The 26,032-nt window shown below is 48.2% G+C and overlaps 2 protein-coding genes across 9 annotated transcripts; one reads left to right on the forward strand and one right to left on the reverse strand.

Annotated features, from left to right (window-relative positions):
- Positions 1 to 10,672: 10,672 nt before the first annotated feature.
- LOC122382599 lies at positions 10,673 to 20,714 on the forward strand. 3 transcript variants are annotated; one of them, XM_043368153.1, is made up of 4 exons: positions 10,673 to 11,101; positions 17,287 to 17,483; positions 19,148 to 19,305; positions 19,838 to 20,714. In XM_043368153.1, the coding sequence occupies exons 1-3, from the start codon at positions 11,096 to 11,098 to the stop codon at positions 19,272 to 19,274; spliced, it is 330 nt and encodes a 109-aa protein (XP_043224088.1). In that variant the 5' UTR covers positions 10,673 to 11,095; the 3' UTR covers positions 19,275 to 19,305; positions 19,838 to 20,714. The 3 variants fall into 3 exon arrangements, with proteins under 3 accessions (XP_043224088.1, XP_043224089.1, XP_043224087.1); XM_043368154.1 differs by having other exon boundaries at positions 10,854 to 11,101; positions 19,148 to 19,314; XM_043368152.1 differs by having other exon boundaries at positions 10,865 to 11,101; positions 19,148 to 19,309.
- On the reverse strand, positions 20,715 to 26,032 carry LOC122382598 (calcium and integrin-binding protein 1-like). 6 transcript variants are annotated; one of them, XM_043368146.1, is made up of 6 exons: positions 25,999 to 26,032; positions 24,114 to 24,235; positions 23,780 to 23,909; positions 23,042 to 23,254; positions 22,709 to 22,812; positions 20,715 to 22,442 (listed from the first exon to the last, which is right to left on the reverse strand). In XM_043368146.1, the coding sequence occupies exons 2-6, from the start codon at positions 24,212 to 24,214 to the stop codon at positions 22,421 to 22,423; spliced, it is 570 nt and encodes a 189-aa protein (XP_043224081.1). In that variant the 5' UTR covers positions 24,215 to 24,235; positions 25,999 to 26,032; the 3' UTR covers positions 20,715 to 22,420. The 6 variants fall into 6 exon arrangements, with proteins under 6 accessions (XP_043224081.1, XP_043224080.1, XP_043224083.1 ...); XM_043368145.1 differs by lacking the exon at positions 25,999 to 26,032 and adding an exon at positions 25,318 to 25,593; XM_043368148.1 differs by lacking the exon at positions 25,999 to 26,032 and adding an exon at positions 25,490 to 25,587.

Here is a 26,032-nt window from a genome sequence, read left to right on the forward strand (position 1 = left end):
ACAGGGTCACGCGGTGTCTGAAGAGGTCCGGCATCCTGGTCAGGTAGGCGCCCACCGCCGGACCGCACACGATGCCTAGCTGGCGCGAAAACGTGATGACCCCGATGACACTGGTACGGTGTGTTAGCGAGGTGGTGCGCGTCAGCTCCGCCAGCATGGCCGTGTTGGCACCCGAACCCAGGCCAGACAGTGCGCGAGAGCCGATGATCGTCACCGGAGAGCCGGCGAAGAAGTACATCGCGTTGCCGATGATTTGCGGCAGGGCGGCTAGAACCAGCAGCGGACGAGTTTCGACGAACATGTCGGCCCACAGACCGCCCACATACCCGCCGATGATGTTCGCGGCGGCGTAGCTGACGATCAGCAGACCAAACAGGGTCGTCTCGCGGCCGTCCTCGGCGCCCAGCGAGCCCAGATAGTCCATGGCCGTGGGGAAGATGACGCCGTACTCGAAGCCGCCCAGGAAGAAGTTACAGATGATGACGACGTAGGAAAGGCGGCGTCTGAGCAGTCGGCGCCGCTGCTCCGTGCAAGACGTCGCTACCAGTTGCAGCAGTCGCCGACACATGACGACAGATCACGTGACTCACGGTGACACAGATGGACGAGGTCACGTGAATCACGGTGACACAAGCTGGCAAAATCACGTGACCCTTTGACACGGAACCCGCGGCGGCACTCGGTCGCGGCGCTGCCGCGCTACCCGCCCCGGCCGCCGAACAGAGACTGACCGGGCCGGCCAAACGACCGGCCGGAGCCCGCGGCACTGCCGGGTCACGTGCCGAGGTCGCATAGAGATGCAAAGTCGAGACGGAATGAGGCCGAACTGGGAGAGGGTAGAAGTAATTGTTCCCAAAGAGCTCGTTTCGGGTACAATTTATGGTTAGGATCAAAGAGTTAACGACTACGAAATCAAAGAGTAAAGAGTAGACGGCGACCTTACACGCATAACTCCAATATTCACGCGTAATTTTTTCGTCATTCACTGAATATAATTCTCATAAAGTAGACGTACTCAAATTTTCATCACAATGGATATATGGCGAAGGGTTATAGGTCACTCGCGCCCCGTGGCCCGTTGGCTGTTTTCGAATACTCCATCCACTCGTATAGCAGGGATGGCGACAGAAGTCGCGACTTTAGCTGACCTGTGGCTGACCTCATGTGATGCGATCAGTTTATTCAAAATATAGACACATTTTGGATGGAAATCCATTCATTTTTCTCTGGCTGGGTCCAATATTCCAATAATTAGGTATGGTCGATTACTTTGAGCGGCCGAGATATCTTGAAGATATCAAAAGCACTACGAGGTGACCTTTAGATTAGTAAGCTTCAAAAGAACCAAATGATTGGTAAACCCGATGAGTTCACTGTTCACATGGTCCATTTTTCCTCTTTTACCAACGGGACAGCTTTCACATTCCACAAGAAAATAGCACGGCCTACTCATCGGATTAGAACACGTAAATGTGTCAGCTTATGCACTACAATAACCTTCTACTTTAACAACATTGATTTCTTATCATTTTGTTGGAGCTAAAAAAACTCACATGACCGAATCACAGGTCATCACAAAACTTCATCGTGACACTTCTCACAGCAATACATAGAGCCAAGATTAATTTACTACTCGAACAGCAGTAGTCGTGGCTCGTGCCGAAACGTTATGCAACTTTTAATAGGTTCTGATGTGCCACAGTGCAATATTGATATACACTAAGTGACCAAGTGAAAAGATGGTATTTTATCTCCACCTCAGGCATCAGAGCTATATGCACATAGTACATTGCACACTGCACAAGCTGCAGTCTAGCCTATAATCGTTCTGCAAGACGCCGCGTGGACGTGGCTGCAGAGCCACAGGGAGCTATTATCTTTGCACGCTGAAACAAGAACGAATGGCTCACATAAGAGTGTCAATGTCATTACACATATTGCAGTGTCGACTCTGGTGCATTAGAGCAAAAGTGCCGGCTATTGAGACTTTTGTAGCGTAAATTGTCAAAGTCATGTCACCTACATGAAAACAAAATCACCGTAAGAATACGGGTAGACGAAAGTGAAGCAGTAGTGTCACAGCAAGGTGACAGTGTCGTCATGGAATGCATCGCGATGCATGCTATAGTCTACGTAATGATGTCGGCTTTCACTAGTATCCAACGTGTATTATGCATAAAACACGCATGGCACTGCAACCGTCGCACAAAACAGTGACACTAATGCTTGAAACTAATAAATAGAAACTGCAATGCTGCATAAAGCGGTAGCACCATTCAATGTCGGTAACTTCAACAGAGCACACAACAATAGCAACAACACCCGGAGACTACAACATAACACACGGCAGTAGCACGATGAAGACGAAGTGGAGACTGCAATAGCACACAGAACAGTAGGGGAAGTTGGGGCAATGCCGGAGTTGGGGCAAAGTCGAAATTCGAGATATTTCGAAAACCGTAAGACATGGATGCCACCTGTCAGTGATGCTCTGAAGCTTAAGTGACTACAATTATCGCATGTTTGTTACGAGTCGTCATTCGGAATACTTCGACTGTGAGGGTGCCAAGAGCGTTTTCAAGGTACGTTTCCCTTGTACTACATGCGTCTTTGAAGCTGCATTTTTTACTCATTATGCTACCGTTTGTCTGGCCAATTCGGTCAAGTAATCTTTAGCATGTCTTTGCATAAGTGTGCTGCCTATTTGAAATTTATACAGCACGTTGAAAAGTTATGGGCCTGCAAATGAAAGTATGGCTGGCTGGGGTAATGCCGAAAACGTGCGATTACGCACGTGTTAAAAGCACGCTACGTGAACTTTACTGCTGTAGAATAGCAACGCGTATTTTTAGTCACACAAATTACACTTTCAACCGACACAACGGCCTGTTACCTATAAGGAATGATTTACCTGGCATTTTCTTATTATATCACACAATTATAACTTCCAGTGTGCACCGCGTCCTCAAGCTCTTGAAACGTGTGTCAGCTTTGATGAATGCTGGATAAAGTTTGAGATAAAATGGCAAAACATCAATGTCGGCATTCCCCGTAGATCATTTCTCCCATTTTCGGCTTTCCCCGCAGTCCGGGGCAACGCCGAAAAAGTCACTTCTTTGATATTTTTAGTTTGTGCGCTTAACGGTATGCGAATTCATCAAATGCGCCTGGTATGTTTGAAAGGCAAAAGACTGGCCTCTCGAATGACGCCAACAAGAATAGCGTATGTTGTCTTCCTTGCGTGCTACGGGCGTCAGAAAAAAAGTCTTCGGCGTTCCCCCAACTTCCCCTAGCACCGAAGGACGGAGACTGCAATAGATCACACGAACGTATCGCTGTCAGTAGACTGCAATGCTAGCTGGCTACGATACAAACAGATAGGAGGTGATGGATACTGGCGGATGCTTGCCGCTGGGTTTAACGCTGAAAGATCTAGATACGGCTACTTACCTATTTTTGATGTACCCATGCTGATTGAAAATCATTCATTTGTCAGCCTTTGAAAACATTCTTACGGCAAGTAAGCAAAAGTGCGAGCAGCGGTTATTCTTTCCGTTCATTTTCATTCCAAAGAGAACTCAACCGACCACTTTGATTGCAAAATAGGCTTTGTCACCCTAAACATGGTCCTGTTTTGGTTTTCATTGATAAACTTCACCAATTGCTACCACTTCCTATTCCTAAGCGTTCTCTTTTGCTTCAGAAATATGAATCACACGTGTGCGCAACCGTTTTTCAACGCATACACACGCGTAATAAGTCAAACGCAAACGTAGGGGTGAGTCACCTCCACACGTTCGTGTGCAGAAAACATCTCACTGCACACCGTCCTTTCTCTTTGATCTGTCTAGCACTCCGCTTCTTCAAACAGCCATCATCATCGTTCCATCATTCACACACATACACAGATACGCATCCCCCATCGGTAGTTTGCCCACCGCATGAACAGCAGCTGGGCGATTACCATCGGCGATTACGGCGATAACGAGAGCCGGACCCATAAGTCTCCCGCCCCGTCCATTCATCACACTCCGCTCGGGTTTCCAGTTTGCGTCCGGAATCCCGCCCCCTAGACCGGCGCCGCTGCAGATTGCCGACCTGTCCGCCGGCCAGGTTCAAGGCCGTGCGGCGGGGTCAAGCGGCGGGGTCAGTGCACGTGTGAAGGGTCGTAGCCACTGGAGCGGCGCTAATGCTCGGGGCACTGCCCTGCCCTCTGGACCCGGCGGCGCCGAGCTGTTGTGGAGGCCGGTGCGGCTGCCGGCGGCGCCGGGCCCAGCAGTTCAGGCAGCGTGTAATTTGGAAGGGACGCCTCTCATCTGCCGGTGATGTGTAAACACCTCGGTGGCCCAACAGATTAGGCGTGATTCTATTCCATACTGGCGAGAAAGTGAGCATGAAATTAAGAATTGGAATGAGAACGGATGGCTACAAGAAAAGTGAGAGTTGAATGCCGAATGACGAATACCGTATTCTATCAGGTTATAGCTACCTCCGGAAGACGATGAAGTAAACAGTGCACACGTCTACAAAAGCTGAGGGCATTAGCAGGCACTTGCACATTCAACCACTTCAGCATTGTATGCAAAAATATTTAAATAAAATTCTGGAAACTTCTATATCCGGCTCAACTATATTTTTTTTAGAAAGAGGTCGATGAAATCGTTCATTCATCATATCCGGCTGACTGCGTTAACAGCCACCTGAGAACCGCACACCACCCATACATTAACGCGAAAAGGTGACACCAGAAAATAGTCAATCATTAGGCGGGCGTCCAGCGTCGTCCGAGTTCGAGCTCCTCCACGATTGCCACACAGCTCGGTCGCCGGCGGCGGCGGCGGCAGGACCGGCCGGCCGGCCGCGAGTCGGCGCCGTCACCGTCGACAGAGAGGCCACAGTTACGTCAGCCGCCGCCGTCGACACGACCGTCACCAGGCCGAGCGGTACTTTCTAGCCGGCAGATGTGCGGGCCGCGGTGGGCGAGCTGCTCGCGCCTCCGCCGCCGGCAGGCCGACACCGGGAGTGGCCTTGGTATGCTGATCTTGGTATGCCGCCGTCAGGTCACGTAGACTCGAGACGCTTGTGTAACGTGTGCACGCCCTTTTTAGTCGGCCGCTCCCGTCCTCTCTCCGTTCGTCAGTGCTCTCTGCCTTCCTAGTTCGGAAATGGTTTGGCGAAACTGCCGGGCAGGAACGAACGGAATGCTGGAAGTGGGCCATTGACGATCAGAGGGTATATGGAAGGTTTTACGATGGGTGGCCCGTCTAGTAGTAGTAATTTGTCGATGCGTAAAATATTAATTGGTCATTTACCATACATGTGGTTAAAAGAATGACATTGCAAAAAGAAAATAGGGACTTCAAATTGGGAAAAAGACAGAGAATGGTGAGTTACATGCCAGCTGGTTCGGAAATTTCATTCATATTTCGGTCGGAATGCTTAACAAGACTGAGACATAGACTTTAGAGCAGACAATCAATTATATGCCAAAGTGACCGTGCCGTTCCCATCCTCTTACCGGTTGGTAAGTCGATACCGAATCAAAAAAAGTCATTGTTTCTTCAGGCCGAACTAAAACCGATACGGCAGAGGAAACTAAAGAGTTTCTCACTCGTGTTACATGGAACTAAAAAAAAAAAAAAACAAGAAGCGCAGTACAGTCTAGAAAACCAACATCTTTTCCAACAGTCAAGGTCCATCTCCTAACGCGTATTTTATTCCCATATCTCGCTGGGCCATATCATTTCGTGCAGCTACCGCTTAGAGCGTGCCTCTGAAATCAGGCGGTGATTTATTGCAGCTGAACGCTTTCAAGGCACTGTCAAATGTACCGTGATATAATAGACACTGCTCAGTACTCATAGCTCGGATTTCGCTTTTATATTTCACACCATATTGTCATTTGCCATTTGTCATTTGTCATTACATTGTGTCACCATGCATGTCTTGTGCGTGTTTTAGCTCATAATGTTTGACCGTTTAGGAGCCACGACATGACACATATCCGTATAATGCATATTCTCTCCTCCCAAAACTATCTCATTCATCTTTCTCACATTGACCGCATGAATGACAATGCGTCCAGGTGCAGCCACTGGCCCCTCCGGTGGTCGAGTTTCACACGCGGTCTCTCACCCACATCCGTCGCCCGGCCGGCTCTGACGGATAATTGGAGGCGACCTCGGCCACCGTTCCGGGCGGCCGGTGCTCGTCCATTCACCACGCGCAGCGCGGCAGGAGTGTGGCCCCGGGCGGTCAGCCCAGACACCCTGCACGGGACGTGGCCTTCAGAATGTGCTGAGGAACGACGGAGCGCGACCGGTCAGAGGATTCGTGCAGATTGGCCAGTGAAGGGTCAGCGCGCGACCTGTCTAAGATGCATTGAGCATTGCATTGCATTGATGCATTGTATTGCATTGATGCATTGAGCGGGATCTGTGGAGGAAGAGTGAGGCGCGACCGGTCAGTGAAGGCTTAGAACGCGACCTGTCGAGGAAGGATTGAGTGTGGCCTGTCTAAGACGGATGGAGCGTGACCGGTCAGTGAACGGTTTGAGCGCAGACCGGTCAAAAGAGGGAGTGGTGCATACTGGTCAGGGATGGGTACCGGGGCAACCGGTCAGAGGATTGAAGAGTTATAATGTTGCAGACCGGTCGGAGGAAAATTTGGTAGTGAGACTGGTCAGGGTCCGTTTGAATTAAACTGGTCAGAGGACATTGCAGAGACCAGAAAAAAAGGAAGGTTTGCAGTAGTCGGCCGGAGTCGGAAAATGTTCAACGGGTATAGGCGCGGATGTAAGGAGCCTGAAATGACTAGGAATAGTTCAGATATGAGGAACGCAGTGAAAAGAATCCAGATAACATATTAGGAAATTGGTATGATATCGATAAAACGGAGCTAGGGGGCATGTTCTACAATAGCCGCTGCCGCCAAATCGCATAATACTGATAGACGACAGAACTTTGATTCGAGCATTTGCCCACAGCGTGTCGCGTGACTTCTAGGGGAAGGTGGGGTAAGACGGACCAGCTAAGGTTTGAGGCCGCATATCTTGCTACACTGCTCTCGTAATTCATATTATTTATAGTCTTCGGAATGCTTAATCCTTCCTCTGTTGATATGTGTAAGGACTAAATTTCAACTTAAAGACATCTAGGTGGTGGATGCTCTTAAAGAGGGACATGTCAAAAACTCAGACAAGAAAAAACGTGGGGTAAGACGGACCACCCAGCAGTGCCTGCTATCCGTTCATGTGTGTTACACTTCTGCTCTGTACTCTTGTAAGAAAAAGTAACCAGAATGGTAAAATAACAAAATGAGCCTTTATTCTTTACTCATGTGTGATGGAAGTGCAGCTAAAAGCTGGGAACGTGTGTGTTGATTGTCGTTTGGCATGAATGCATGCTAACTGAGCACTTGCATGCATGGCTCACATGCAACAAAGACTCCTTCCTGAAAAATTAGCTTACTTAAACTTGTGTCAATGCTTTGGAAAAGAACTTTCCATATGCAGGGTACAATGGATGGACCACCACAGGGTAAGATGGACCACAGTGGTCCGTCTTGCCCCAAATCTAAATTCTGTCATTATCATGACGTATATGTCAAATAGCCCAACATTGCAAAACCTTGCCTTTCCTAAAGTGTGATTATAACTAAGTTTATAACTTTGTTCTTCACAGTTAGGTACAAAACAGAAACTAATCATGCAAGAAAGGCGCCGTAATTGAATCACCCGTAGACCTCTTATATTAGATCGGTTTGACGAAAAACAACATTTTTCTCAATAACTCAAAGGCTATGCATCCTAGCAGCATGAGCTCAAGGTGGCCATTGTTACGAAGGAAAACAAACATAGTGAGTGCATTAACCCTATTAGTGGCAGGGGGGGGGGGTTGTTTTTATCCACCCCTCAGGTTTTTCGGGAATATCTCCGAAACCGCTGAAGCTACGATGCTGAAATTTTCTGACTTTTCCTAAAACTATTTGGGCACATTCCCTGAAAATTTCAAGTTCATAACTTTACCAGGGGCGGCTCCAGAGCACTGGGAATTGGGGGGTCCTATTCGTGAAGCGAGTCATTTGGGCGAAGATCACGATGCTGCACCACTGCACCAGTTTTACGAACAGTGAATGAAAGGTATCATGTGATAACATATACAAAGTTATTGTGCATCCTCTTTTGACACGTTTTTGCTATAATAGGCGGATCCAGGCGTCCAAAAAAGGGGGTTATTTTTTTCCTCCCAACATAGGTGCCCTGACACCGCCTATGCATGACCAATACAATTTTAGTCGTTCTCTCATAAGAAAATTGTATCATAACAAGACCATTGCCACCCTTTTTAGAAACAGTACCAACAAAAACCTTATTTACTATACTTTTTGTGTACCCCCAATCTCAATGATCTGTATCCGCCTATGATTTTTGAAAATGCATATTTTTAGGATCCATGTGAATTCCTGGTTCATTCTCTATCGATCGGCAAAAGTTGCGTTAAGATTGGTTCAGAAACCTGGCCGTGATAAACAGTCTAAAATGTATCTGCAATTTGCCCTTTTTACCCCCCTCTACCCCCCTATTGACATTTTTTAATTTTATTTTTTTTAGAAATGTAGATCTCGTTGAGCCGAATGCCGTTTGAATTTTGAAAATCGGCCGGTTAGATCTCGAGATATCAAGGGGGGGTCGTAAACAGCCCCCCCTGCCACTAATATGGGGTAGCCAGGAGCCTGCCACTAATAGGGTTAAGCAGTAGATACCAGCAGCGGTTCAGCCGGGAGGGCTGGTGGTCCGTCTTGCCCCGCTGGGCCGTCTTACCCCACCTTCCCCTACATCTCCGTCGGCAGTAAACAGCCAGCGCTAAAATGGATCAAACCCGGCTCTCATGACCACTCTTCGTCAGCTTAGCGGTTCGTCACACTCTCCAAACAGAAATCCTGAGACAACAGTCAATATTTGCGAACATTTAACAAAGTCAAAGGCTCACGCCGGTACCAGAATTCCAATTGCTTTTAGAACACTAACCTGTCTGTGTGTCTGGCAGAAAGAAACCGCAGAGGTGCTGAGAGTGATCTTAGAAATCGGGCTTAGCTGCAGACGTCAGATTTTGTCAGTAATCAGCCCGGCGGCACTCGAAAATACCCTTCTGGATCCATGGGGTGAGGCGGGATAATGCCGGCTTGTAGTACTTTCGAGGAGCATTTGAATACTTACCGCCGGTCCGTAAGTGCTAGTGAAACTTGGTCTTTCTATGCAAGACAACAGTCATGATTCAATGAATTCAAAAAACATTGATTCATCTGCATGCGATCGTGTTACAAGGCGAGCTGTGCCACAAAAAGACAACACGATCTACCAGTTTCGCTCGCACATTTCTCTCTTTCTTACCACCGAGTTCGATGAGCAAAACATCTCCAATCGAACTATTCGATTATCTTACCTTTCTCCCACCGTCTCTCCTCTCCGGTGTTGCATCATTTCTTCATCTACTTGCTTCTCCTGCCCACCATGCCGTCGCCTCGTCTCACCACGACTGGGAAGCAGCTGCAGTTGCCTAAGGAATGTGTGGTGTTTGCTGCACGTGCACCTGTGGGTGGTGACTTGTACACCATCATGACGGGATGCAAATAAAAGTGAAAGTGGGGATCTGTGTTGCTCGGTGCGCACACACTGCTCGAATCTCAATGAGCTGCCCGCAGCAAGGGTGTCGAGAGCCGCGCGAGCCAAGGGCTCACGGGATGAGGGCTTTGACAGTGCAATATAGTAAGGACAGTGTCCGGAGGGGCTTACAGTCATTTACAGCACATGTAGCAAGTAGTTAAACGTACCAAGATGCGGTGTTGTTGCATTTGCAATTGCTATAATTATGAGATGGGAAGAGTGAAGAAATGTTAGGCAAAATGTTGTCAGGGAATCTATCTTTTGTAACCACTGAACCAATTTAACTGGCCCGTGCAACCAGTTGCCAAACAATATCATGCATAATGACAATGTGATTGAGAAACACTAAAATAAAGTGTAATGCCCAAGGCCCTAATGGCAGATAACTAAACCCAGAGATGGTGGTGGTACTCTTTCATTGACAATCTCTGGCTGTACAATCGCTGGTCTCTGGATGTTGTGAATTGATATTCAGAGGAAGAACAGCATCTAACAAGATGAGGTAATACCGAGGCTTGCAGAAGATGTGATAAAAAAGAGGACATGCTTTTCTCTACAGACAGGATTTTCCAGTTATGCTACTCCAACATATCACCGGACATCCGCCTATTGATCGCACACACATCAACTGACCTCATGGAGCGCCACGTCACAACCCCTTTTCGTCACGGCCGGATCTTGGCAATGTCAGGTCAATCGGTTCTTGCGCCGGTCCGGCCCCCGTCTGGTGTCACCGTTGCCACACAAGACGTCGGCTGCGCAACGAGCCGATCGCTCGCAACGGCGGACGTTGTTCAATCGAATACGCCACAGGCGCCGTCATCCGTCAGGTGGATAGAGTTCCACAGAAGACGAGCGTCTGCAGCGAGCGCTTCCACATACCTCACGGGGACAAGGTCGCACCTGGCGCTCCAACGAAAGTAAAACCTCGACCAGACGGCCGCCGCCGCGGCTGACACATCTCAAACGACCTCATGCATGAATGCAGAGCGTGACGCCGCTCACCACAGACGCATCTTCAACCGGGACGCTGCGGTTGCTTGTGGCGTCTCGTCGCCCCCGACACACACACATACACACACGCACGCGCGAGGGCGCCGGCGGCGCCGGCGGCGGGGCGTGGGTTGCGTTATCAGCCCGAGGGCTGAGGCGGCTGTGACCTCCAGTCTGCGGCGTCGGAATCACTTTTACTCGCGCGGGCGCGACGGCGGAGGCGAGAGTGCTGCGCTGGCCGTGGCAGTGTCCCACGGGAGCTGGGGTTGTCGACGTGCCGCGAGCGACCGCTCCACCGAGACACGGCGCCGGACACGTGCCGAGTGTCCCTGACAGGACACTGGCGCAGGACACGGCTGAGGTGCGGCAGAGGCACCAAGGGAGTACGGACCGGGTCACCAGAGCCAACGCTGCCGGAGGAGAAACGCAGCGGGAAATATGAAGGTGGGTTCGATACTTTTTTGCGTTCTGTAGTTGGAGATTTGTAATGTGATCTGTTCATGATACGAGTCCGGCCTGGGATTTTCCTGTATATTGATCAATCGATTAAATGTGCGGTAAAGCTCGCATCAAATCTCTGGTAAATAGTTAATAAACTTATGAATCGAAGATGACATTTTATCATCTTTTATGACATAAAATTGTTGGCTTAAATCAAAAGCTTGGGGAACAGCAAACAAGTTTGCATGCCACGTAAAAATTGAAGGAGCCGGCATCTTTCCTATTAGCCTTTTGCATTATAACCAAATATATTGGGTGCGCTGCATTTGCCAGCAGTCACCGAACACCAAAGATCGGCTCGGTGTATCAGGTTGAGCCATCAGCAATATTTTCAAATTAAGCTTACACACATCGAATGCCTTACAAAAAGTCACAACTTAAAGGGTCTCCTTCAATAAACGTCTAAAAAGCGCTAGTCGCGCTTATCCTCCGAAAATGACCGCTAGAAAAGAATATCTTCAATGTAGAGCCATCCCGTAGAGATCCCGCATCAACCTTGAAGAATGAGCTACTTCAAGGTTGCAACCGCTTCGATGCAGCTTTGGCTATCAAAAGGACGTAAAGATTGCTCTCATCGTAAACCGAGTCCAATCCCATGGGAACCAGCTTGCTGAGTTGCTGAGAAGCAGACTGGCTCCCACACTTCATTGCGTGGTAACATTGACCCTGTGTAATATGTTTCTGAATACCTGGATACTGTACAAAACGTCAGTTAGCTGGTTGACACCTTTCATGAAATGGCCGTCGACCCGCGAGGCAGCATTCGATGTCGCCATCAGCTGTGAGCAAACTGGTACGCGGGTGCATGAGTGGTCATTGTGGTGCAACGAATGTAAAGCAAGCTTTTCACAATGCACTCATATTGCAATGCATGTACAGGGTGTCTCAAAAGTTCGTATACACATTTCCCATGCCCATAAAGCATATAAGAACCGGCCACAAATTTAAGGTTTTTGTGTCTGTGTGCACACTAGACAAATATGCATGCTTTGACAACTGATTCGGGAGGTTGGAAATCAAACCCTTTGCTGTATCTCCAAAAATATTTGCCCATACCGATTTTCGTCGCTCCGTCAGCTGCCGGAGGCTGATAAAAGGTTACCAGCTTTCAAGCTCTTGTAAGGGAATCCCCTGCAGTTTCTGCGTCGGAATTAGGTTTGACGAGCTCCCCGGCAACATCCGCTTCTCCCTGAAAGCCGACAGCGTGCATCGACACCATCCGTGAGTATTTTGTAGGTCTTCTCTGGCGCTAACTCCTTCATGAATGACTGGCGCCGACCTCCCAAGCACCATTTTCCTTTTCAAAACAACCCCATTCCTGAACAAATGGGAAGTGCCAGGGGAAAAATTTTCGCAGCATATCATAGAAGAATGTGTCGGCCATCTGTTTCTTAGACACATTGTGCAAATTTTGCAAATCCCATTCGCTCGTCATTCCCAATGCCAAGACCTTCGCTGGGTTGCGGAGTGTCTTCCTCAGGAGAGGTTCTGCTTTGTAAACGGCCAAAACCTGTCCATCGTGTGGTTTTGTCGGGATTTTGTGTCTAAAAGAAAGCTGTTCGCTCTAGATCTGCCTCTTGAAACTTCGTAAGATAAAACTTTACATTAATTGACACTTTTGGAGTGTCAGTTGTCCTTGGTGTTGATGATTTTCGTGTTATTTTCCCCAAAAATTTAGCGTTCTAGACATTATAAACAATTTCAAATGATACTTTGTCTTTATTTTACGATGACCTGCAATTTTTGAAACTGGGTAACCTCTGTCTGTGAGCTTCTTGTCAGTTTTCAATAGTTATGCCTTCATTTTCAGCTGCTTTCCGGAGCACGAGTCTGCTGCCATACGAGGGTCGTTCAAAACGCTGTTAGTCTCGCATGGTTTTGTCCTTCAAAAATTTTAGCCACCGTTTTTATTAGATGATCATCATGTTGTACTCATCCTCGCCGACACTTTGCCATGTGTCATTTCCGACTTAACCATTCCCATTACTCCTGAAACAGAGAGTTTCTCAGCCGACGCGATTTTGCGACCTCCATTTTCATGCTTGACCCATGGTCAGAGATGAACCCTTTTTGTGGGCTCATGAAGGGTCGGATGCGCTTGAAAACAATGCGACTGCTGGGGGAAGGTTGTTACCAATGCCCATGCAAAATTTCGACTGTTTATTTCTCGTTTATTCAGAATTATTGACAAAAAAGCATGGCTGGTACCTGTATGCGAACTTTTGAGGCACCCTGTATGTACATATTGGGTGACCCAGAGCTGCATGTTTAGAGCTTGGCACATAAGATCAGTAGCAATACCTGCGGATTGCGCATAGTTCCTTGCAGTATCAACCCACGTTCTATTCGTATTCGCATATGATAGTTCCGTCCACTTATTGTCCTTCTCCGTGCGCCTTTCTCCTTCTCATCGCTTCCCATTCAGAGGCGCGTGCCTTTCGCATGCCCTCTATGTAAGGACTTGTGTTTTCCCACGCCTTTTCCCACGACTAATTGCTGTGCCCATGCGCTTGGGTTTATCTTACAATGACAGCTCACACTCACATCACACATGATTCCTGTCATTCTCGTTTCCAATGCGAGTGAGAACATACTATACATATCCAGGAACGTATTTCTGAATGATTACACATCGTCCCTCGTTTAACACAATTTGTCTGACACATAGTGCGGACGACACGATCAGTAACTAAGTCCTATCTCCACGTTACTATGCGCGGCTATGTCACACGCGTTGATTAAAAAATAAATCTAATCGATCGCACCTGCCTGCACTGCTGCTCCCAGGCACAGCCCGTCACGCCTGCACAACATCACACATGCCGAGCAAGATCCATTGCCCAGACCCTGACCCTCGCCACGGGCGCTGGCGCAATTCAAGTTCATCGGTGGGATTTCGTGTAGTGAAAGTTTCACGTCAGGCACGATTGGGTGTCGGGCTGACATCATCCAGGCCGCTCCGCTCGCAGCCTGGGGGCGGCGGCCGGTGCTGAAACCGTGCCGGCCACCCGTGGACCGGGCGCGGACCTCAGACGGCGCACCTCAATGCGCCGATAGTTGGCGAGAGAGGACGGCGCGGCGGCGCGCTCCCACTGAATCACGGCACATGGAGGAGTGGCCAGGTGCTGTGGACCGTTCGCAGTGATTTAGCTCGAGCGGCGCGACATGAAATTGCAGCGCTGTTCAGTGTTCCGTGTATTGTACGAGTATGGTGTCCGTTTCATTGAGCTATAGATAAGTTTCACTGCACTTCTTCTCTTTTGTATAGGAGTCCTAAGGCTTGTATATAAACAGAATTAGATGCTAAGCAGATGTTTTGATTACATTCGAAAACATTCAAAATTCCACCCGGATGGGTGATCTTTTCAGTCCACTTTGCAGTGGTATGCGTAGCAGTAAAGGCACATATAGCCGACTGTCACTCTTAGCACACAAGCACCTATTTAGAAAACGCCAAGTCACGCGTGTCCTTTCTCCCAAAAACCGGCATGTTCCTGACGAGCGTCGAGAAGACATTTTTGCCGGCTGTCCGCCGGGTGACGACTTGTCACGCCTCATCCTCCCTACCCAGCCGCCGGCAGCAGAGTGGATGGTAACAGATGCGGAATCCGACTTCCGAGCGGTTCCATGAGCACCAGGACACGCCTTCAGCCAGGGAGCGCGTGGACAATGCATCGTAAATGCTTGTCTGTGCGAGCATTATGAATGCGAGACGCGTTACGGGTTAAAAAATGACAGCAAAAAGATGAGTGACGGTAAGTGTCGGAAATGATGTATCACTTGTCCAGTAAGCGGATATAAATGTCGGCATACAAACAACCTGCAGCCAGGCGACGAATAAATCATGCTCAATGCGAAAGCAAGCGCGCCTAAAAGCCACGCAATATAGCGTAGCAAATCTTATGCCACATACAACACTAAATCGCCCATTAGCGATCGTTTATCGAAGCACGACACTCAATTAAATCACCTGACAATAAATTATCCGAAATCAGATAGCGCACCACATATCACTCACGTCCATCTCGTCCAACACAATCCCCAAATCACACGAGTCACCTTCCGTTTCGGTCAGAGGTGCCCGTCTATTGAGCCCCATCGGTTAGAGAGGAATTCCCTTTGACCGGGTGTCCCATTACCTGACCGGCTACCGCCCAAAATATGAGGTGATGTGATCCCGCTCCCCAAGCCCGGCCCGGGCCACTCTGCCCCTTATATCGTTGTGTCGACCACGCGGTGTTGTTATCTTTATTGTTATCACCGCTGCCTGCCTGGTAGTTGGTACCGCCGCGGTATCGCTTCACGGCATCTGCTGGTGCAGCACTCACTGCATCCTTTGGAGGTGTGTCACTGTATCAGTTTGTATGTCCCCTATAGTGGCATGGCGTTGTTATGTTACCGTGGTACAGAGCCGATTCTCAGTTATCACAAATCCTGTATCACCGTGTAGTTAGCACGGCGGAACGTCTCTGTCTCCAAAGTTTGGTGCTGTGTCCCAAAGTCATGTGTGCGACGCTAAATAACTAAATAAGTCCGGCGTCGCTCATATCGCTGGCAGCCTGGTGGAGCATGCATTGAAGCGGTGTTGCTGATTTTTTATCAGCTGGTGCCGCGGTGTTCAATGAACTCTTTCTGATCCTTTGTCACCTCACCTTTACAGTTGGAGTGACACCTTTGCTGTGCACATGCAGTGAGTCCGGTGTAGTGTTGCTGCATACACCGTATAGCTCTGCGCTTTTGTCACTCTGTATTGCCCGTTCCGCCGTGTCGCCATACCTTCGTGTGATTGCGCGCCTCGCTGGCGGGTCTAGGCAATCACGGCGGGCAGGGGCGCGGGCGGGGGCGGGGGCGGCCGAGAACACGGTCGCGGTAGGGCGGCGGCGCGAGGCGACTGGCCGGTGATTACACACGGCATGCGTAACTCGCCGGTACCGGCGCCGCAGCTGGCCGGCGGCCATGGCACGCGACTGACGCATGGTGGACAGCGAGGCGGGCGACGCGTATGGAAAGTGGAGCGGACAACACATGTGGACAGCGGAACGGGATGACGTGTAGACAGAGGAGCGAGATCAATGTGGACAGTGGAATGGCCTCACGTGTAGACAGTGGAGTGGCCTCACATGTAGATATCTAGCACAACTGGCCCACACATGTGGACAGTGAAGCAAACGACCCAAGTGGACAGTGGAACTGCTCACTTGTTTACAGCAGAGCGGGCTTGCATTGAGAGCGGAGTGGAACAGGCTCACATGACACATGCAACGGACTCACATGTAGGCAATGGAACAAGCGGCACACACATGAGAGCATTGTAATATCGGAGAGAGCAGCAGACAGCGCGGCGGCATGCGGAAGAGCAGGTGCAGCCGAACCGGCCAGCGTTTGGACTTCGATAATGTGGAAAGGAATAATCGACCATCCAATGCAGCTGAACAAGCAGAACGGGGATCGCATTAAAAGTGGTACCTACCTATTTTGTTGTGTGGCTTACACGCCGTGGTCATTTTCATAGCAAAAATGAATTAATTTCAGTGCAAACTTCGTTGGCATCTAAAGTAGTTAGAAGCGAAACAATTATTCTAACTCGAAAGAACTCGAAGGAAGCACCAAAGCCCTGATGGAGAGAAGAGGTGCGGCGGTCCCATTAAAACCACGCCGATCTCCAACCAAAAGCACTTTCACTCGCGGAGTCTTCCGGAAGTCCTGCTCCGAAGAGAGCTGAAAATGGCGCACTTCCGCCGCATCCGCAATTATCTCTCCATCCTATATCGATCGACAAAAGAAACACTATTGGTTGTATAACATTTGGGTCCTGCTAAATATGCTACACAAGGCCAGACACGAAAAGTGATTAAGAACAAATATTAGTTGCGCAAAATACTGGAAAAGGCAAAATGAAGTATGAACCAAGTTGAGCATAAGGGCTTTTCAATTAGTTTAAAAATAGTATCTAATTAAACACCATTGCGGTAGATTCCTTCTCCCGTAGTCCAGTGGCAATCTTCAGCTCAAACGAGTCGTTCACCTGTACATTACCCTGCTTCCACACACCCAGCTATAAAAATTCCGTCTAATCACCGTACTGTGACCGCCGTGCCGCCCGCTGACCTGGTGCCCCGTGTGTGCAGGTGCCGCTGACGTGGCTGCTGGTGCTGCTGGTGATCCTGGTGACACTGGTGCCGCCCAGCACACCAGCCAGAAGGTGGCGACGGTTCAGGATACGGGTACCACGCGCCATGCACGCTCTGCGCCGTGTCGGCAAGGAGTCCTACTCCCGGGAGCGGTTCCTGGCTATACCGCAGATACCGTACCCCTACTACCAGAGGTGAGACTATGCTGTTTTAGCACTACTGTTTATAAGGTGAGTAATGGGCGTCCGTTTCAGAGAAGTCTCGCTCCTTTCAACTGCCAGAAGTAAAGGAGAACCATGGACGTAAAAGTTGTATGTTCAGAAGCATGCCATGAAGGCAGTCTGAGTAAAATATAATTGCTCTATGCATATGACTTCATTAGTTCCAGCGAGTCATACTACCACTGTTTCCTAATACCCCTGGCCCAGGTGCGAGCACCGAAATTCGAGCCTTTCAGTACATAAATTCCAGTGCAGTTAACCCAATTGATGTGTGACGCATGACGGAATTGACGTGTGTGATGTCCCGCCTTTCATTCAGGGTCGTCGTGCTTCGGCTGTCAAAGTGCAGCTATCAGAGAGAGGAGTACTAGCTCCCAAAACAAGCGATAAAACAGTAACACTAAACTGCACCAGATGTCAAGCTTACGTAAAGCTCCGTTCCGTTGTAAGACGATATGCTAATGTTAATTAACATGGCCCGGAAGTTTCGTCGATGGCACACATGTGACATGTGGAATAGGCACCACTTTGTATTTTCTTCTTTTCGAATGTTTGCTTTACAAAAATTAATCATTAATCAATAATAAATGATTCTAATCGTCTGGTCTGAAAGGTAAGAAATTACATACATAGCGATAGAACAAGAGCATTTGACGTAAAAATGCGACAGTGATAAATTGCTTGGCGCTTATCTGACATTAAAATGGCGATCCGCGATAGCACTTAAATACCGCGACAGCGAAAGCGGTACGTCATGTCCCTCGACCCTCACTATCGAATAGTACCTATACCAGATCAACCACGATTCTCTGTTCCGAAAATAGCCAACCGGTTTCCAGGAAAACGCCAGGTTCTGAAAATGGCGTCCGCTGGAGCGCTGACCCATCCACGGCAGAGGCGGCACGCGCTACAGAGGTGGCACGCCCTCCACACGCTCAGGTGGCGTGATCTAGACAGAGGCGGCACGCGCTCCACAGTGTGGAGGGCGTTTGGGCTCCACAGTGTGGAGTCCACACGCTCAGGCACTGTTCCGTGCTTCTATCCTCAGGATACTGAAATCCTTCTCCTCCACGCCGCAACCCCACTCCGGGCTGGACAGGCAACTTTATCTCATGCGGGCTGCTCCCTTGGATCGGCACCGCTGCTCCCGAGGGAGCGCACCCCGTAGCCGGGTGCAGTGAGTGCCTTGGGGCTGGGTGGCCTGTCCTCTGGACGGGCTCAGCCCCGGCGACTCACTAGGGTGCCTGCCCAGACCAATGTCTCCCCCTAATTCCTATCATCCTTCCGGCTCTGCAATGGTCTTGTCGACCGAAAGGGCCTAACCCAACAAAACAAACAAACAAACAAACAAACACACGCTCAGGTGGCATGATGTAGACAGAAGCGGCGAGCGCTCTAAGAGGCGAGATGCCCTCTGGACGACAGGCACCTGTCGTCCTCGCTGTAGACAGGGGCGACGTGCGCTCTAAATAAGAGGCGGCGCGCGCTCTATGTAGACCAGATGCGCATTGCCTTCTAGACAGACGTGATACGCTCAACAGGCGGAGCACACCCAGCAGAAGGGCGGCGCGTTGTTTTGAGTCGTCTCCCGCTCCCCGCCTGGCGCCCCCCTTTTCACCCGTACCGCACTGTTGCAGGCCGCGGTACCGGTACCCTTTCTACGACCGCTACGGTCACGGGAAACTGCTGTACGGGTACGGAGACGGACACCTGTACACCTACACCCAGTTCAAGCCGCTCGACGGGTACAGCAAACGCCGGTAGACGACAGCCCGTCGCACGCCCGGCAGCCTGGGCAAGTACGGTAGGAATGACAACTTCTCACTCTATAAACTTCTAGCACATTTTACCATTATTCTGCATAGTTTTGAGAAACAGCGATCAACGGAGAGATGAAGAACTATGGTACCTTTGATCAATGAACATGTAGTTCCCGGTTCTGAAAACCACAGTATAAAGTCTTAATTCGTTTCTTCTATATGGCAATAACCATTCATTTCACTATTCGACAAGCATGATGCGTGGTAGTAAAACATGTCTTTCGCCAATCACGCCCACTTAGTCCCTATTGACCCTATTTAGCATTCCCGCATTTACGCCTCATTTCACACGCCTGATGACTACACGCATGCGTAATCTGATTTCTCCTTAATTGCGGTCTTTTCATATCAACACGCCTGTGTCGATCGGGATTCTGTCCCAGCCGCGCCCACACCCTCGCTCTGACGAGGCTCTATAATGCTGCCTTTGTGTTCCAGGGTTCCCGGCCAGCCGCCATAGCACCGGTATCGTTTATTGAGAGCCTTGTTTCTGTTCTTTGCCGACAGACGAATAGCCGTCGCCGCCGCCTCCGTACGATACAGCGCGTAGCGATGAAGGTTTGAAGACGGCGCCAGGGTAGGTGGGGAGGTGAAACAGAGGCAAGAGGCTACAGACGTCCACGATCGGTCTAATTATGGAGATCAATTGACTGGTTCAACAGAGATCAGCTGTCTGATCCTACGGAGAGCAAGCGATCATACAGAGATCATGTCTGACCCAGCGGAGATCGTCTGATTCTTCGAAAATCATATGACCGTCCTAGCGGCGATCGTGTGATCTTTCGCAAAGATCATCTGTCCGAATCTACGAAGATCAGCTGGCTGATCCTGTGTAGATCGGTTGTCTTCCTACGGATGCTATGAATATCACTGGTCTAACCGAGCGATGGCAGCTGGCGTTATCCAGCTGGCGGCGGCTTAAAGAGCTTTGACGAGGCTCGCGGCGTGCGCGGTGGACTGATGTTTTAGAAGCCGAAGTGTGTGGACTGTGGAGGCATGGAAAGATGAGCAATGATTCGCTGGATGATTCGAGTGTGTAGCTGATGTGCTTTGAGTGTGTATCCGAGAATCGAGAGGGTTTGAAAGAGTGTAGTGCGATCTCATGAACATGTGCCTTCTCTGTGTCGCTACAAAGTGCAAATCGAGAGTTCTATTAGAAAGAGAACGATCAGCGGTTAAAAAACGCATGAGACAATTTAACGCCAAGTTTAAAGGTCAATGCGTAAAGGTTATTTCTGTAATAATCAAATATCAACCGACCTCGTCCCATGAAGCTCGGTTCGTTGAATGAGGCTACTGACATAGCCGACTCTGCTCAAGCCGTGTTTCTTGTTGTAAATAAGCAGATGCAGGTGAATAAACATTAAACATCTAAGTGACGAAACCCGAAGTGCTTATTGTATTGGTCTTAGGTAACGTGAACGAACATATAACAACGCATGCACAGTATCATAACCGTAACCAAAGCCACCAACTTTGTTCAGATGCCATAGTCTGCTTCGAATCGCGTGTATTGAAGTGCGATCAAATATTGACCTGAGCCTAGCCTACGACATTAAGCGCCCTAGATTACCCTCTTGGACCGCATAAAAAAACTCAACAAAGTGACAAGAAAATGCGTTGAGCGAGCCAGTGCGCCGCTATTCACTCAAATCAAACACAATCAACCGCAAATGCTAACATCAGCTGAACGGTGACTTCAACCGCGACAAACACAAGTGAACAGCTTCCCCGCTATCTTTGGCACCAATCTATCCCATAACCAGGCAAGAGTCGATATGGAATAATGACTAACCCGACTGAGATATCCACCACCACCGAGGTGCCAGGCCTTTCTCACATCAAACTAACAATAACGCAAGGAAGCGAGGCCGAACAGAGCCATAGAGTTACGGCACAAATACGAACACTAGAGCCACCTCCCGGTCAGTTACTGAAACTAACCACAACGACGGTCCTCCAGGTGGCGTCGCTGACACATGAGTTTCATTATACAGCATACACGTATTACCAATTGCAAAATATATGGATGTTTAAGCAGCCTATAAAGAAATAAAAAAAACTATAAACAATTTCAAACAGGACCATCAATGCGAGAGTTTATATCCGCCACAACAATCTTGAATAATATTTCCGAGACGAACTATGAAAAAAGATGCTACATCAAAAACAGACACCAAAATTTTCAAAACAACGATGCTTAGTCAAACATTAACGGCAAGTTATTTGCACTACAGATAATGTTTCTTAAAAAACGAAATGTTTTTATAATGGAACGATAACATCACATTTCCTGGTATGGAGTTTGTAGAGCCTGCTTTACATGGACATCGCGGTCCAATATGCATTAAAGCGACACAACCACAACCTTTACACACACGGGGTTCTATTTAACCTACGCATAACAAAATCCGCACTCATACCATCCTGAAACAATCTAGCAATAGCTAAACCTCATATACGGTACGTAGAATTTCAACACAATACAAATAACTTTTACAGTAGCCACTGAGACGATGTCGTTCTTTCTTGCAAACTTCCCTTCAGATCATTGCCAGTTTAAAAAAGATTTGTTAAACACCCACCACCATTTACCCCTTGGTTTACCCCCACCTCTCCCCCAGTTTGAGCTAGGTAGGTTTACCAGCTGTCAATAACTCACAACCCAGTGCGACAAAAAATGATGTTTGTGGAATATCGTAAACTGATCCCGGCAGTTTGAACAAAGTGCGTGCCATGCTGGAGGAAGCCCCCGAGAATATCATATCATATCCTCAGTTGATACAAAATGTGTGCCTCGGCCACTGCCTTCAACCCCAAGATGTTGAGCATACGTCCATTTGCTGGGAGTCTGTGGTGGCTTCTTTGTGCGTGCCGGCAGTGATAGTCGAGAGCAATGGAACCAGAAGAGCTACGTGATATCAGACACATATCTAGCGCTGCCTCGTCAATCGCCAGTGACATTGGTCGAAACAGCTGACAGAGGTGGTTGTGGCGGCATCAGAAGACAGTGGTGACAGACCCATATAAAGAAGATCTTTTAGACTTGAGTACTCACAATAATATTTGAGCCAGCTGCGTCTTGAGCGCTTAAAGCTTCACACTGAAGGAGCTGGAAAGAGATGAAAATATTAGTAAATTCATTGACTTAGTACGGGTTATTTCGACGAATAACCACACTCGCACTAGAAGATTCATGTCATGTCTTCTCTTTGCTCAGATAAGCTGATCAATAGTTGAACTACCTGAACAACACCCGTGCCGATTACAGCAAAATATCGAACAACAGGTGAAATTACAACCTAAGTTAATTATCGTAGAATTATCGTAAAATCTTAGACCTTTGCATGAACGCCCACTCCCCTCACGCAAACTTACTCTGTGAAGTCAGGACACTTGGAGATGATGTGCTCAAACTCGGCAAACGACAGCATGCCATCGTCATCCAAATCAGACTCATTGTTGATGTTCTGGATGAGTTGCTGCAAACCAAAAAAGATCACAAGTTAGGATGCACGCATCACTCGCGCCAACATCAAATCAAGTAGGACAATCCCATTGCATTTGAAATACTGTTCGCAAAAACTCACAATGCAAAGACTTGTGCAGAAAACGAAAAAATGAAATATCAATATTTGGACAGTTAAACACGCACAGTGCATCAAATGAAGGCGCATCTTATTAACAAATGTTGGTACGTTCCAAACGTACCATCATCTCCATTTCGGTGATGCGTTGCGGCGCCGTCAGCCGGTTGATGAGTTCCCTCAGATCCTCACGGCCGATCATATCGTCATTGTCAAAGTCGAAGATGCGGAACGCGTACTCGGACTTGACCGTCTTGGGCGCGTGCACGCTGAGCACGGACATCATGTCGAGGAAGTCCTCGAAGGTGCAGGAGCCGTCCTGCAGGGAACTGAAGACCTGCCGACACCGAGGGAGAGGGTCGGACTCGGGTTGGTGAGCGTGGAGGGCTTGCCAAGGAAAGCGGAGGGATGCTGCACCCCCGTGCGTGCATTGGCCGGTGCGTACATCAATAAACTCGTCCAGGCCGCATCCAAACTGAGCTGAAGAGGAACCCAACTGGGGTGCAAGATGAGGTTTGTTAGGTCGGTATAAGTAAGGCCTGGATGATTTATTAGGTTCGCGTAAGATGCATTAGAAGGCTTTAATACCATACCCTCCTTCAATAGAAGCATTGAATCTGTCATTATTGATAAATGATTAAGTTATTCTGACGGGTCAAACGTCTCGGAGATCACATAGGTACTCGTACACATCAGCTGAACCAACTGAAAACAAGAAACGTTGTGCAATGCACATGCTGTACAAATATCAATTCAAAACACCTCATCAGTCTCCTCTGACAGATCCTGATAGTTGTTATTTCGATTCGATTCGAGATTCGATTGCATTCGATCATTCGAGCGAGCCATGCTCAGTGCTCACCTTACAGATGCGGTCGCCAAACGGATTGGCTCGCAGTTCTGGGTAGTTGAGCATCACACTCATCTCCAGACGTGCATTTCTGTTCTCTGACACGATATCTGGTGCAAGAGCCTTGAATTTCTTGTGAGCACTGGGAGGGACAGCAGTACATAGTTAGCAAAAAAATGAGAGTTGGCAGAGGCCAGAGGTTATAGCTGACAAAAGCATCTCACTTCAATCATTTTTCTATCATCAGCAAACTATGCTTGAATCAACAAAAGAAAAACTATAGATATTGACTGATATTGAAATCCTTTATAAAACTCCCATTATAACTAAATAGTAGAACACTCACACAATGATTTCTTGTCTGGTAAAGTATGTAAGATCTTGATAATCTTCAATCTCCTCCTCAGTTAGGAAGTCTTCCTGCTGCTTGCTGCTCCCCTGACCCATTGCATCGAACAGTTACTCCTGCTGAAGATCAACAAAAGCTATATGAGCAAAACACTTAGTTTCATTGCAGAAGAATATCCAATATATGTGCTATCTTTGATATCAATAATGCAGACTAGGAACGCATAATATGAGGAAAAGCAGATTATAGGTCTGTATGAAAATGCAGAATGGAGTAGTAGCCCACTACCCAGCACCCAGTTTGAGATAAATCCAACCTGCATCTTGATCTCCATGCTACCATTGGCACACGCAAAGGGTGTTGAAGATTGCAGGACTTTGCAGTTTCCTGTGTTAAGAAGTTAAAGCTGCTTACGCTATGCCCAACATATGTGATACAAGCTGTGAAATCAAGGTTTTGCAACAGGCCTGCTTGAGCAGATATAGGACTATAAAACAAATGTCATGTATAAAGATTACATGCCTGCATATCTCTCAATGTCATTGATGATAAGCATAGACCATAGGGGTGTTCACGGGCACCACAAACTGCTGAATGCAGTGTGTGAGGTGTGTGCAGCAGGCATAGGGGGTAGGGGATGGGTAGGCGGTTCAGACGTCACGGCTGCATGTGGTGGACGGTCCGCTGCGGCCAGTCCCAACCGGCCACAGCGGTCGCTGTGTGCGGTGACGGAAGGCTGATGTAGGGACGCAGTGGGCGGAGCTTGAAGGCTGTATATGGTCTGGCCACGCCACACACAGGGCCCGTGAACAGCCCTCATGTGAGTTCCTCCATTGAGGAGCTGGGAAATTGCACTATACTGATAAAAAAAAAATTGCAAAATGCTCAATAAATCATTTACAATGTGGCAATTTACTGATTATCACCAAGGGACCAGGGAGCTTTCCATCTGCATTTTATGCATATTTTACTTCTTTTTGTGGTATTCTAGCTTCTACAGTCAGTGCATAGTGTTTCTGCTGTTATCTGGTCATATTAGTTTGTTTCTAGTCTTGTAAGGAGCAATAATAGTGATTGGGTATTCCTTTTCCACAAAGCTGACAATGTCAGGTAGGTAAAACAAAAACAAAGGAAACAAATCCATGTAGGTAGTTCACGAAGTGAAAGGTGTCAAAAATGCATAAAATGAAAAGCAACATACCCAAGGCCAGAAGACAACGAAACTCTCTAAACAAGCATTTCTTTCTCAACAGTTTCTATCATCACTGAAATGCGCGGCTGCCCACACAACATCCCCGAGAAAATCCAAACGACAAAAGCTGCAAGAGACGATTTTCCTTTGTTTGGCAATTTTCAGAAATCCTGTTCATTACCTAACTTTTTTGGTGTGAATAGTGTCAACTGAAAGCAAGTATCTAACTTTGGCCAATCAAAAGCCAGATTTGTCCAGCAGAAGATGCATATCAGTCCCACGCACAAGGGGGAAAAGCTCAAATTATTGAGCGCTCAAAATATTGAGCGTGTGACGTCAGAGGCTCCCATAGGCGTAATGCTGAGGGCTCAAAAAATTGAGCCGTTTCAGGAACACGTTTTGCAAAAGCAACTCGCAACACCTAGGGAGAAATGGCAACACCCTAGGAGAATCACTAATGATGCAAAACAGATTAGGCTTTCATATTTTTCACTGCTCAAGCTTCAATGATTGGGGGAACACCAATTTCTAGGTCGAAATCTTACGGCATACCAGGATGCCTTAAAAACAGGCCAATATTTATGTCGAAATAAAAGTTATTTTTTGTCCATTCACGTTTTTTACTAGGGTTCTGTTGAAAAGAGCATTTTTCATACTACCCAAAATGATTGCGACTCAATTTCACATCACCCATATCAATATCGGAGAATATTTTTCATTTGGC

Source organism: Amphibalanus amphitrite, unplaced genomic scaffold, assembly GCF_019059575.1.
Source record: "Amphibalanus amphitrite isolate SeventyFive unplaced genomic scaffold, NRLGWU_Aamphi_draft 000143F_arrow, whole genome shotgun sequence".
In the NCBI taxonomy this organism is placed as follows: domain Eukaryota; kingdom Metazoa; phylum Arthropoda; class Thecostraca; order Balanomorpha; family Balanidae; genus Amphibalanus; species Amphibalanus amphitrite.